This window comes from Puma concolor, chromosome E1, assembly GCF_028749965.1.
Source record: "Puma concolor isolate L17-30 chromosome E1, mPumCon1.1.hap2, whole genome shotgun sequence".
NCBI classification, from domain to species: domain Eukaryota; kingdom Metazoa; phylum Chordata; class Mammalia; order Carnivora; family Felidae; genus Puma; species Puma concolor.
The window spans coordinates 39,738,773-39,753,545 of NC_141680.1; the positions used below are offsets into that span (position 1 = coordinate 39,738,773).

The 14,773-nt window shown below is 36.3% G+C and overlaps 1 protein-coding gene and 1 long non-coding RNA gene across 3 annotated transcripts in view; one reads left to right on the plus strand and one right to left on the minus strand.

Moving 5' to 3' along the window:
* Window positions 1–11,557, plus strand: LOC147574336 (uncharacterized). The gene is made up of 3 exons (XR_015244123.1): window positions 1–338; window positions 937–6,253; window positions 6,801–11,557. It is a non-coding gene; the product is annotated as an uncharacterized LOC147574336 (long non-coding RNA).
* The window catches only part of FBXO47 (F-box protein 47), a 26,454-nt gene continuing 16,369 nt past the window's right edge, over window positions 4,689–14,773 (minus strand). For both annotated transcript variants that reach the window (XM_086687172.1, XM_025917617.2), the window contains 5 exons: window positions 14,503–14,679; window positions 13,412–13,558; window positions 12,602–12,744; window positions 9,661–9,820; window positions 4,689–9,007 (listed from right to left, as the gene is read on the minus strand). In XM_086687172.1, coding sequence (XP_086543298.1) covers window positions 8,895–9,007; window positions 9,661–9,820; window positions 12,602–12,744; window positions 13,412–13,558; window positions 14,503–14,679 — 740 coding nt within the window. In that variant the 3' untranslated portion in view covers window positions 4,689–8,894. The remainder of the gene's footprint in view (window positions 9,008–9,660; window positions 9,821–12,601; window positions 12,745–13,411; window positions 13,559–14,502; window positions 14,680–14,773) is intronic.

The following is a 14,773-nucleotide window of genomic DNA, read 5'->3' on the forward strand; positions in this document are numbered from 1 at the left end:
TCCTTTCGGCTGGGGCCCCGGGAGGGGGAAGGGAAAAGACCGAGCAGTGGAGGGAAGAGGGAGCCATTTCTCTCCACTGGCTGCGACCTCCGTGCTCACAGCTCACATTTGCCCGGAATCCCAAGGCCTCCTCGGCCGAGGACTCCATCATGCTGGATATTTTCATCCTGATGTTCTTTGCCATCATAGGCCTGGTCATTCTGTCCTACATTATCTATCTGCTCTAGCTGCGGCCGGGAACCCTCAGAACAGCTCGGGGGGGAAGGATGGAGCTGACCGGCCGAGCATCCTGCTTTGCTGACGCACCGGTGGATTTTTGCTTCTGGTCGTTATTTCGGGTATTGATTCAAAAACCAAATTGAAAGAGATCTTGTTAGCCTTTTTTTTTTTTTTTTTTTTTTTTTTTTTTTTTTTTGCCTCAGACGCATTGATAGAGCATTTCTCAGACCACCCTGAAAAGAATAAGAAATGCCAACTTCTTTCTCTGAGACCTAATTCGAACGATTTTTTAAAATGAAAAATAAACCCCGCAGTACAAAGGATTTTTAGATAGAATGGGTTGGGAGTGGTGTGCTTGGTGGGGGAGGGACTATTATTTTCCTAGTTTTTTTCTTCAAGTTCGGTGCTCCTAGTCCAAGTTGCCTTTCTTCTCCTGGTAATTAAAGGTAAAACACATCTTTATATGTCAGCAGAGCGGTTTGCAATTATGCTTCCATAATTGCATTAATTAATTAGTGACTCCTTTTCCCTGGAAGGTGAAGCAGCTAATGAAATGTACTTGGGAGTGGGGTCTGGGAGAGATGTCCATTCTTTTCCAACTGTGGGGTTTGGTGGCCAGGAGGGAGGAATTCCTCATTTGTTTCTTAGTCCGTAGCCAGTACCGTAGCTGGTATCTTTGCTGTTCCCATCTGAGCCTTGTTTCTGGGTTTCCCACAGCTCCTGGTCTCCACTCCAACCAGAGACCTCTTAGCAGCAGTCCTGCTGCCCAGCAGACCTCTTCCAGAACCTTCCGGATATGGCTAACCACTGTGGCGCAAGGGGCTTTTTGAGCCCAGAGGCAGAGGGGCACTCAGCCGGGACGTCAGGAATTCGTGGGCAAGGCTGGCAGATGCTGTGTGCGTTTGAGCTGTGGATAGAAGGTGTTGAGGACACAGAGCTGAAATGCAGACTCATGAAAGTCACCACGGACAACTGCGCACATATCCATTTTGATAGCCTTTCTCTAGGTGTAAATGCAACTGCGTATTATGCTAAAGTATGTTCTTCCCTTTCCCTCTCACACACTGGGGGGATAGTTCAAGAGCACATTGTCTACCCTCATCTCTGAAGTATTCAGTTTATCACTGTCTTTGCAGACAGCCTGAGGTGGTGTAGTATCCCTTGTCTCACTCTTTAGCCAGAAGGAACTCGTCATTTGAATTTTTACGATTTATCATATTTTTTCCACTCCATACCACGTGAGCCCCAGCTTCTCATTTAAAGAGAGAAATGGTTATATAGTCATTATTCTTTGAGACTGTCTGAATTATAAATTATTGAAATAGGGTAGCTATAACTCATCTTACTTGTTATGTGGGAAAAATCTCTCTTGCCCCAAAATAAATGTTTTTTTTTTTTATATTGTCAAATGTTCCTTTTCTGGAAAAAAGACTTTCAACATATTTCTTTGTCCAGTTAGGGTTGAAGAAACTATATGTTTTGGAACCCAGAGTAGACTTGGGCCCCAAATCTGCGGTACCCATTCCTTTGAAAAGTCCATCATGATGGTTCTACACTGGATTTTCCTTTCTAGCTTAAAAATAAACAAGGAGACAGATTAACTTAATAGGTTTTATTTATAATATTGTGTTCAATTTCCGTGTTTTAAAAAAGCAGTAAAATTGAGGCAATACAATATATGATCCAATAAAAATGGAAAACTTGCATTTTAAGATTCTGGCCAAGAAAAATACACTACTCCAGGAGCATGGTCTTGGCAACAAATTATGTGACCTTCAAGAAGTCAGTTAACGCTCAGGGCTTTTGTTTATTCTGACAAATGAAAGGGTTAGACTAGAAAATTGTTAATGGTAAATTTTTTATTTCAAATTTATTTTTTATTTTATTATTAAATTTTCATTTAAAATCTTCCCTTTCCGTTTTAAACTTCTTCAATCCTGGGATGCATTAGCTTTGGAAACCACACCTTTGAGAGCAGAATTCCTATGGAACAAACTCTTAATGTTCACCAGCAGTTTGCTTTCCTGCTCTCTCTAAATGACATTTGATAATGAAATCCAACTGGAAAACTCTCTCTCTTTTTTCTTTTTTGGGCACGACCAGCTACATTGTGAGAAGAGAATGACAATATTTACTCCAAACTTGTATCAGTGATTATTCGCCTAAGCTGTTTAGGGAATACTAACAGGTGCAATACTATATGGTGGTATGTGACCCAAGGAGGTGATCTGACAGATAAGCTAGTGTAGGAAGCATACATACAGGGATGAGGCTGATCTTCAGTTATCCGGGGAGGCCTTGACATGACATTTCCCACTGAAACACTCCTCTGACTCTCTGGCATAACTTCGTGTCTCACACTAAAATTTTTTCTACTGTAAGGCAAGCGTCAGTATTTTGGAGGGGGAACAAGTTACACAGTGAATTATAGTGGTATGAATCTTCAAGGTTTAGTCTCCAACCAGGTTCACTCTGAAGTCTTTTATGAGGCCAAGGCTCTTTAGCCTGTATTCACACATAGTTGAAATGGCTAAACAACTCAGTGAAAACAATCAGCCAGTTTCAGTCCTAGCCCACTGATACATATCACCGATATTGGGTGCAATGTAAGCACAGAAAGAGTGTCCATATGCTTGTGAAATATTATGGTTTCAAAAAATAAGTAATTATATTTTGGAAGAAATTTTAGGACTTTGTGCCTCTATCCGTGCTAGAAAATGCCAGCTTATAATAGAATTTTACTGGGTTCATCATTTCAGTACATGTTTTAAATTTCATATTTAAACTATTTGTATATTGGCCTCCTAATACATAATAAAACACTGAAAAGAGTTACTTCTGTAATATAAAGGTTTTTAAAAAATGTTTATTTATTTTTGAGAGAGAGAGCACCCATGCATACACAGGGAAGGAGCAGAGAGAGAGGGAGAGAGAGAATCCCAAGCAGGCTCTGTGCTTTCAGTGTGGAGCCCGATGCAGGGCTCAAACCCATAAACCGTGAGATCATGACCTGAGCCAAAATCAAGAGTCAGACGTTTAACTGAGCCACCCAGGCGCCTGTATAATATAAAGTTTTGTATACATTTTATAAATCTGTCATAGGCAATCCTGTCCTATAAAGTGGGTATTACACTTGGTCCACATCAATGCAGTAATAAATCTAAATAATTGTAGATTACTTAGAAAATAGTTAATGTGGCATTACACTAATTCCTGCTTTCTTGATAAAAAATAGAAATTTGTATGGGAAAGTGATGTATTTTATTGCAGGAGGAAGAGGATATATTTTGGGAAACAGTTAAATAATGGAAAATTATAATAAATATTACTAAGTTTTAAACCACCTAAGACTCATTATTCTGGGTGTACAGAATCATGTCCAAACTCTTTGAATTTGAAACTTGGCATGAAATAATTTACTAAACTTCAGAAAATTTGTTTGCTTTTAAGAGGCTTAAAATTAGCATTATCCAAAAAATTAATAAAATTAGCATTATTCAGACTTCAGATCCCTTAAAAGTACCATTTTAATGTTAAATTGCTCAAAAAAAGGGATTTTCCCTTAATAAAAAGTACTTAAGCATAGCTGAAGTGGAAAATTGTCTTTGAATTACATGCTTTAGCTTATCACACTCCAAATATTTGCTAAGCCTAGAATGGCCTCTTCTAAGTTAGTTCTGCTCCCATCTATTTTAAACAAAAATAAAACCAGTCACATATAAAAGAGGAAACAGAAAAAGCCATTGACACAACTTCCATTATAAACTCAAACATGCAGATCCATCTAGAAATACTTAAGAACTTTTTTGATCTTAGAAAAACAGATCTTGTTGTCATGGGAAACTGCAATCAATCCACAATACTTAATTACATATTTTGTTTTTTGAAACTGATGTTAAACTATTCTTGTAGTATTTGGAATATCAATTGCTTAGAATTTGGTCTCTGAATTAAATAGCAGAATAGTATAGAATACTGATCTACTTATAGGTTATTGTTCAATTTATGAGTTTTTGGTAGCAAATGAAATTATTTAACCAATTAATTTATATGCTATAGTATTAAGCATAAGTATACATAGATATATAGCTTATTGCAACATTATATTAAGATGTTTTGTTTTGATCATGGTAGAGCTATAATTAACAGCTTAAATAAAAATAAGTTCCTCCACAAGAAATAATTTAAAGGAGTTACATTTGGGGTGCCTGGGTGGCTCAGTCAGTTAAGCGCCCGACTTCAACTCAGGCCATAATCTCGTGGTTTGTGAGTTCGAGCCCCGCATCGGGCTCTGTGCTGACAGCTCAGAGCCTGGAGCCTGCTTCGGATTCTGTGTCTCCCCCTCTCTCTGCCCCTCCCATGCTCATGCTCTGTCTCTCTCTGTCTCTCAATAATAAATAAATGTTAAAAAAAGTTAAAGGAATTACATTCAATGACTTACATAATGACAAAACTCTGAACAAGTTAGAATGTTTTTAATTTTAATTTTATTAATATGAATAAATAACAAATTAAATAAAATTTAGCAAATATTAAATATTTAGGTATCAAAGACATTTATCATAAATATAATACTTTAAAAATAACACTGATATTTTTCAGCTTTGTACACATTTATAAGAAAGCCTTTCAAGGGCTACACTAAGCCTTTTTTTATATCTCTGGTTACTTAAGGAAGTTTCTGAAATTGTATTTGCTTTCTTGATGAAAATCAAATGTGTCCTTAGTACTTCGGCACTTTTTTTTTTTTTAACCTAGAGAAGACTATCCAATAGTTTTTCAGGTCATTTTTCCTATCTTAGCGACATCTCAATCAACGAAGAAACATATGTCCATAACCTGATTTCTTACAGGTTTCACTGCCACCTGCCAGTGGAATTGAAAGAAGTGACATCTCTAGTAAGGTGTCCAGCAACCAAAGAGCGTAACAGTTTTATGTTTTTACCCTTCACAATACTTAATGACAAAGAAATCTGTAATCGTATAATTGGATACTATTCACTTAAAGAGGCTAACTCTTGAGCGACAAACACACAAAGAGGTTAAGGTTTGTTTTTTATTGACATAAGATGGTTCTTCCAGTTGCATCTTTTCCTGTAAACCTCATGCTTGCTCTGATCTCCATTTGAGGTGAATGATTATCCTGGCAATAAAAATCTTTGTGATAACAGAAGAACTGGAAGCAAGAACTAAGTCAACAGAAGATGGGAAAAGTGTGAAATAAGGTGTCTATTGTTCATGCTATGCAGAACAGCCTGACAGGCAACCACCTGAACTTCTTGAATGATTGAACTGCTGCCCAAATTTAGTAATTTACTGCCTGCTTTGTGAATATGATAAAGAAGTTAAGGGGTCCAAAGAGCATGAGACACAATTATTAAAAAAAAAAAGTGTTAAGGTTAGATAGATGTTCCCTGATCTCTTAAGGTACAGTCTATTTATCTCACAAGATAAAAGCTTTAAATGAGTTTCCAGGAAAAGAAGTGTCCTTAGTTTGTCAGTATGGGGTTGTGTGTGTGTTTAGAAACAATGGTAAAGATAAATATAATGATGTGTCATTGGGTTTGCCTTCTAGTAGAAGTAAAACTCAGCATCAAATGAAAGTCAAAGGAGACTGAGGGAATCACTATTAAAAGGTAAAAAAGAGTTAGAAGACCAGGTCAATCTTCTAACTTAGAAAAAGATATGGGATAAATGATCTGACCTGTTAGCAGCTCACGTTGTTATAACTGTTCTCAAGTTAGCAGTGGCCAGTCTCCTGGTTATGGTTAGGCCATTCATTTTGCAAGTGCTCCTTTTTCGGTAGCACTATGAATGTCTACATCGTCACTTAATCATCAATACCAGTGATAATAATACGTGCTTTTGCAAGTTAATCTCCCACCTTAACATCTGATGTCACACTTCATTCCTGATGACAGATGTATTTGGCAAAAAACTGGGCTGCTGAATTGAGGAAATTGCAAGTTTAGTTTCAACGTTATTCTTATCTATTAATAACTGAATGAAGAACTTGTCAGTTTACTTTTTATTGGTAAGCTTTTTCTTTTCACTTTCTTTTCATGTATCTACTGTACCTAAAGAATGAATCAGACTTCTTTATGTTCCAAATTTTGGGGGTGGATGAGATAATAGTCTCACAATTATCCGGGATAATACAATGATGTTTTTAAAACATTCTATAGCAACAGTCAAGTCTGTTCAAGTGTATAATGAGATTGAAAATTGGCTCCAAAAATGTTTTAAGTTAAGGGGCACCTGACCTGCTCAGTCGGTAGAGCCTGCGGTTCTTGATCTCAGGGTTGTGAGTTCAAGCCCCACATTAGGTGTGGAGCATACTTAAATAAATTTTTAAAAATGTTTTAAGTTAAACCATGCTTCTTTGGTAAACGTGCTGAAAATAACCGGTGTGGAGACTGGGATAATTCAAGGAATTCAAGAAAACTTCACAATGCCAAATTTCTTTCTGTAAGAGAATGAAACTTAACATCTATTTAGTAAAATACTAAAGATATTCACTGTTTATTTTAAAATTTTACTTTCCCCCCATTTTCCTTTTTTCTCCCCAAATAATCTAATAGGTATATTGGCAACTTGGAATCACCAGTGTTTTCATAAATAAATGGATTAGGTTTTCCAAAGCGTGTATAGGAAAAAGAGTGAGAGGGAGAAGAAAAGGCTAAAATCAAGGTATTATTTTGTACTCTGGTATCTGCCAACTTTTAATCTTTCTAATTTAATTGTGGGTGAATTTTGTTTTTAATTTAATGTTTATTTATTTTTGAAAGAGAGAGAGAGAGAGAGCGAGGGAGAGGCAGAGAGTGTTGGGACAGAGGATCCGAAGCATGCTCAGCACTGACAGCAGGGAACCTGATGTGGGGCTCAGACCCACGAAATGCGAGATCATGACCCGATCTGAAGTCAGACACTCAAATGAGTGAGCCACCCAGGTGCCCCTGGGTGAATTCTTAAAATGAGAGGAAGAAATTGAAACCAGGATAAAAGCAAGAACTTTGTTTCTGCATGAATATGCAAATGCTAAACTCTGGAGAAAAAATTCCGGCCACCAACGGAAGTATAGTTGGACCATCCATCAGAGAAAGATAGTTAATTTCTGACATTCCAGAAATGAAGGAAAGTGCTTTTGCTACTGAACTATAGTAAAATCTTGTTATCACAATTTACGCTTTCTCCAAAAATTTCACTCTTCCTCAATCCTATTAAATCTCTGAGTCCCTCTTGCCAAACACTTGAGAATTTCTCACAATTTACATCCCACTTACATGGGTAATTTCTATATTTTCTAGTGTTCCTTTCCTTCATCAGCTGCAGAGGTGAGTTACGTCAAGAGCTTCGAGAAACTAAGCCAGCATCCTTTCCAGGGGGAGGGGGCGTATCTTTAGCAGAAATAAAATGATCAAACCCAAAGAGAAGAAAATGGGAGGTCCGGGAAGGCTCCAGCATGAGTTCAGCCCCGTGAGACACTATTAGTTTCTACTTTAATAGTAAGAGTGGTGGTAGATGCCAGTTAGAGTGAAATAGTCCTGGAGCCTCTTGGAAACCATTTACTTGAATGAAAACCTCACTCCCTCCAGGGTTGCTCTACCCATGTGTGCTTCCACTTTCCTTCAAGTCCCACTCTTTGGGAAGAAAGCTTTAGGAAGAAGTGCAAATTACTTGTGAAGATTGTTCTGGCAGTAGAATAAATACTTTCTTTCATTTTATATTCTCCCTTACTTGCAACATTTCGCTCTAATCTCTAGGAAGGAATAAAAGATGATTTAATTGGGGTGCCTGGGTGGCTCAGTCGGTTGAGCGTCTGACTTCCACTTAGGCCATGATCTCATGGTTCATGGGAGCCCCATGTTGGGCTCTGGGCTGACAGCTCAGAGCCTGAGGCCTGAATCAGAGTCTGTGTCTCCCTCTCTCTCTGCCCCTCCCCCACTTGTGCTCTGTCTCTCTCTCAAAAATAAATAATTATTCAAAAAAAAGACTATAGACTTTCCTCTATTTATAGATTTTTGTCTTAAAGAAGGAAGTATATATATATATATATATATATATATATATATATATATATACAGACATACATATATATGCATGTGTATGTATACACACACTTCCTTTGGTTTTTGATCTGTTAGCTCATGCAAAACATGAACAAAATATATGTTTTTTGTAATCATATGCCAAAAGGTAGTAAAAAATGTGATTTATATCTATACATTCCAAAATATCATATTACAAATCTTCACAAAACATTTTAGGTTATGTCTACACAGTCTAAGCAAAGTGAACAGATACAAGCCATTTAGTGAATTTGAGTCATCTCTACCTATAAAACAGAATTTTCCCTTGCTTCAAACATCCACACATACAGGTTGGCCCCAGATTCTTGGATACTAATGCTCTATTTAGTTGGGTGTTAGGTTTATCAAAATCTGGAGGCACAGCTTGTTTTCCAGAGAAATCTCAATACATTCCTGGGGTTGTCTGTAATTTTTATATTAATAATGGTGTAAGTAGTTGCCTCTAAAGTTCTATGGTTTTTGAGTTCTTAGGTTACTTAGGTGATAAAAAGTCCCATGGATGCTGTTCTCTGAGTGTGGAAAAGTAGCACTCTTCTAATTGTTAGTTCAGTGAGGTATTCTCTAAATGCAAGGCTTTCTGAGTAGTTAGGTAGAAAGAGGATTCATGGTCAAATACAAGACCTCCTTATGGAAGTTAGCCTGAGCATGCACAAGATGGAACAGATTCAAAAAGCTTCTGTCATCGTCATCACGGTCTCCTGTATGCCACACAGGAATGGACAGTAGGGAAAAGAAAATCACAGTTAAATTTTTAAATATATGATTTATTCAGAACAAGATGTTCCAATTTTCCCTAATAATATGTAACAGAAGACTAGTTAGTTATCTTTACTAAGTCATACACTAACCACTGAAATCAGGGAGTTATATATGAGTACTGACTAAGAAGTAGAAGAAAAGGGGGCTGGTTCATGCTTTACTGCCTCTAACTATATGACTTTGGGCAAGTCAAGTAATTTCGCTAAGACTTAGTTTTCTCAACTGCAAAATAGGGTTGATTATCATATTGACTAGCTAATTAAACTATACAATAATATGTGTTGAAACTAAAAAATAGGGGATATTATTATGATGATTATGATAGTTGGCAAGTTAACATTTTACTGTGCAAAATTGAAACGAGTTCCTTCTGGAGCAGACTCTTCAACTTGATGTTTTCCATTAAAATCCATACCAGATTTAAAAAGTAGCAAAACCAGGAACTAAATATATCTCATGGAAAAACAAACCAAAAATGTCTGCTCCTTCTATTCTTAGTTTAGAAGTAAAAGTCTACACAGAATTATCTGTTTCAAGTGGAGATTAGAATGCATTTTATTCACACCTGTGTACCATCTACATGTACACTCACCGGACATAACTGACTGCAGCATTTCCATTATAACACAAGCAAATGCATTTGCCACACTCTGCAGGAAGTTATTTCTTTCCACCGGAGTGCTAAAGACTTTACAGACTTTTTGCATCATTTTAACCGCCCAATCCATGCAGTATAGTTCTTTCTCACACACCTGATTTAGATATAAAAAGAATTATGGTAAATCTTCATGTAAAGGAAACTGCAGAATTTTAAAATGGTACTAATAATAATGGTTTATGACTTAACATGATTTTATTACACATAACATCATATTGAGTTTATAAGTGAGACATGCTCTTACATTTAATTCTCCTTTGCTTTCAAATGGTACAATTTTAGTGGGAAAAAAGTGTGAGGTAAATAAAAGTTTTGCTCAAGATTATCATAGTGTATCATTTATTAATGTAAGAACTAACATTGCAAATAATTATTAAGCATATCAAAAATAAGACTTATGCTCATTCATTCAATCAGCAAATATTTACTGAGCAGATGCTAAGAGCTGGAGACACAATGGTTAAGCCATTAAGACAGGGCTTCTATTTTCCGGGAATCCAATAAGGGTGACAAACAGGAAATTTTAATAGGCAAGAGAACTATGGTATTATCAACTCTCTACTATAAGAGTTGTAGGGAGTATTTACCTCTCTATTATTTAAAAGATAAAATATTTAAAGTAAAGATTACATGTTAATAGTTAAGAGTAGCTGAAAGGACAAAGGTTTATTTACTAACATTCTAAATGGCCAACTTAAATCACATAGTCAAATAACACACAACATGAAAATAAACCATATAGTAGTGTAACATTTAGTTATAATGTAAATCTGACAGGGAAGATTTGTGGACTGTGCACTGTGTAATAGGCACTGTTCCAGGCACTATGAAATTAATAAGCAACGTAGCCCTGGATGTCAAAGAGCTCGCGATCAATTCTGGGAGATGACTTACCCCACACATGCAATGGCTTATGACCACTATTAGCAAATGAAGACAAAGAGAAGACAAATCTGACGCCATTTAGAGAAAATTAAGGATCAGAATTAAGATGTTTATCAGAGGTTTTGCAGGGAAGTCATCCTTAGTGACTTCCTCTTCATTCCACTTGCTACAGTGCTGCCAAAGTAAACTTCCAAAGACTTAAAACTGATCATGTCACTCACCTTCCTAAAACTTTTCAGCAGCTCCTTATTAGAGGATGTGTTCAACCTCCACAGGATGGTTGACAAAGCCCTTCCTTACCTAGCCTCTCCCTTCCTATCTAACCTTACCTCCTCTTCCTCTGAACATTTTACTCCAGAAATAGTAATACTGAACTGCTTACAGTCCTTTGAATATAGCCAGGCAGTTCCATTTCTTTCTCCTTTTGAGGGAATCTGCTTAATTATTAAAATAAATATTTGCATTGCGAATTCAGTTAATTTATAGCTTTCTTCACAGTTTCACATTTTAAGAAGAGCCACAGAGGTTTCATTCATGTTTTAAGCAGTTGAGTTGGTAAAGAACCTGGTCTCCATTTCATAGGAAATGGATTACATTCAATTACTCCTCATAATAGTCAACTGGAAGACTATTCTTGCTGCTGGTGCAAGCACTGGTGGGGTGGCATCTGTGATGGTAGCTAAACCAATGAGATTTTATGTAATACGTGCAGGTACATGCTTGAATAATTTGCAACGCCCCCCCCCCCCTTCAATCTTCTGGCAAACTTCTATTCATTTTTAAAAACATATTTCTACTGGGATTGGGGAAGCCTTGTCTGTGCTCTATATTCACCCAATATTGGCTCCTCTCTGTTACCTCTGTTTCTATTTGTACATTATTTTTGTACTTATCACACTGAATTTATTTATAAATAAATAAACTGATACCTCTTAAAAGACCTTAAGCCGCTTTTTGTCAGAGATTTGTTCTGTTAATCTCCATAGTTTTTAATAGGTATTTTTTTAATGTTTATTTATTTATTTCGAGAGAGAGATAAAGACAGAGACAGAGAGAGCACACACAAGCAGGGGAGGGGCAGAGAGAGAAGAGAGAGAGAAAATCCCAGCGTGGAGCCTGACACAGGTTTTGATCCCAGGAACCACATGATCATGACCTGAGCTGAAACCAAGGGCCAGATGCCCAACTGACTAAGCCACCCAGGCTCCCCAATTTCCACAGTCTTAGAATATTACACAGTGTATGGCCCATAGTAAAACACTCGATTTGTGTTAAATGAATGCATATTAAATATATTTTTTGATGTTTTATTTTGAAAAACATTTTAACTATACAAAGTGTAAATAATAGTATCATGAACCCCCAATATACATTCCCTAGCTTCAACAATCACCAATCTTGTCTCCTCTCTACTATCATTTACTTTTACATCCTCTCCCTGCTGCCCACTGATTATTTGGAAGCAAATCATAAAAAGTGCTTTTTCAGGGGTGCCTGAGTGGCTCAGGCGGTTGAGCAACTAACTTCAGCTCAGGTCATGATCTCGCGGTTCACGAGTTCAAGCCCTGCATCGGGCTCTGTGCTGACAGCTCAGAGACTGGAGCCTGCTTTAGATTCTGTATCTCTCTTTCTCTCTGCCCCTCCCCTGATCATGCTCTCTCTCTCTCTCTCAAAAGTAAATAAATAACAGTAAAAATTAAAAAAAAGAAATAAAAAGCGCTTTTTGAAAATGGGACTTTAAAAAAAAGAATATAATTTGGCAGAGTTGTATAATAACAATATAGACATGAAGTGGGCAGAGGTGAATATAAGGAATGTTTCCAAATATGATATTATATTACTATATTAAAATATTTTTAAGTATCATAAAAATATATGCTTAAATACTTATTCTTTCAAAATGTTTTGAACATATTTCAGTTCCTTCAGGGCAGCTCCCTAGTAAGTAAACTGTAATGTTAACTTACTAGAGAAAAACTTGTTTACTTACCAAAGCCAAAAAGACTATCAGCTTTGCCAATTCAATGGCCCGTCCATTCACAGCTTTACTAGCCATGAAAGTGAAACAGATGTTGTTCCCACTTAGGATTAGGAGACGTGCATTATTCTCTAGAAGCCATTCACGGGGAACCACTTTTATTAGAGGGAGAACAGTTATTTAGTGAAAAATTATATAATAGCTCTAGTAAACACCATTAAGAACATGCAATATTATATCACCTTGTTGGAAATACAACTAGTGCTAAGGGAAAAGCTCAGAAAAAATGCTTTAGTTGTATAGCATTCAACTAGAGACAGAGATTATTGCCAAGTTATGGTGACTTTTACAAATGTTCTAGTAATATGGTCAAAGCATTTCTCCTACATATAGATCAAAAGGCATGATAGTCTAATTCTGTGTAAGGAAAGAAATCTTATAAACTTTAGAATCCGAAGAATTCTGCAAGAATGGGAAAAATTGTTTTCCTTTTCCTTGCCAATAGGAGAGGGCTTTCTTCTTACACAGCCTAGGAGGGTGTTTGTGAGAATTTACAAAATGGGAATGATTGAGCTATAATTAAATTCGTGAAACTTTCAAACAGTAATGGTAATAAATATATATGTATTGGCAAGTGGAGGAAAGTACATTGATGATATGCATTCTCTTCAAACATAATGTCAAACTCTTTAAATATTTTAGAACATTTAGTGATCTCGAATAGGTAATTCATTTATTACCCATAGAATTATCCTTACAATTTTATAACCATATTCTGAGAATACATTTCTATTATTCTATGTGGTAAATATGTATTTTTACCTGATAGTTCATCTATAAGACTGATAACATCATCTGCTGTCCATTCTTTCGTGCCTGTGTCATATAGTAATTTAATGGCATCAGCCAAACCTTTCAGACTGGATTCATCTGTAGGTTCTTCTATCATTTTCTGCCAAACCACCTGTCCTAGATAATTGAAACAAAAACTAGGCTATGACAGAATAGTTGGATTTATGATAAAGACTTCATGGATTGTTTAAAAAGGAAATTGGATTGCATAATGGAATCCCATTGCTTATATATGCTACTTTCATTTTAACTTTCATAATGAAAGTCAATTTTGATAATAGTCTAAGTTTGAATGTCTCTGGATGACGTGATGAAGCATAGGAACAATAGCTAAATGAAGTAAAGGTAGTTTCGCCAAGCAGAATAGTGCTTCTAGTTCAAAGATAATGCTATTCCTGTAACAGAAATTGTAGTAAATGATGTAATCTTAGTAAAATCATGTCAAATCTATTGATGTCCTTCTGAAAGGAGAGCATGCTGTATCTGAGTATCTTTCAAACATTTATACCAAAACACAGTAATCCAGTCAGTTTTTGATTATTTATCTATGACCAATTTGCTTTGTGAATTACACAGAACAAAATTTTATCCCAGATTGGCTTCCTGTTCCTATTCAGTGTACTTTAAACTAGTTACTTCCTGACAGAGACAATATGAAACAAAGAACTGCACGCTAATATTAACGTTAACCTAAGCAAAACTTAACTAGAAAGGCAAAATTTCAAATAATCATATTATGCACCCAAAACATCAATTTCGACTACTGTGCTTTACAGGCATTATGAGTCCCCTCCAGCAGCAAACATAATCTTGAGTTAAGGTAATGTTTAGAAATAAAATGTAGTGATTTTTAGGTATACCAAAGATGACTGGAATATATTTGGTAATGGCCTGCAGTCTTAAGTTATGCATAAGCCAATGTAGTGTACATCTATGAAATCATGAAACACAGTATAGCCAATAGGAATGATGAAACTGAGCAGGTACAAAAAGATATGCTTCCTAAAGTAAGAGTAATTAACCAGTTTTGTAACATACATTCCTGAAAAATGGATGCTCACCATCTTGAGGAGATATTGGTCCAAAGATGATATACAATAATCTTGCCTGATTCACCATTGGCCATGGTTTTAATATACGCGTCAACCAAAAAGCAGAATCACTTTGATGTATCCAGTGATCAAGCAGGACGCTCCTACAGAATAGTCTGATCCTTAACTCTAGTTTTCGAGCACTTCCTATGAAGACAAAAGAATTGTAAACCATTCTTCCTAGAAAGGCTGATGTGCATATTGGATAGGTCGGTGATAGACATTTGTAACATGCTTTGTA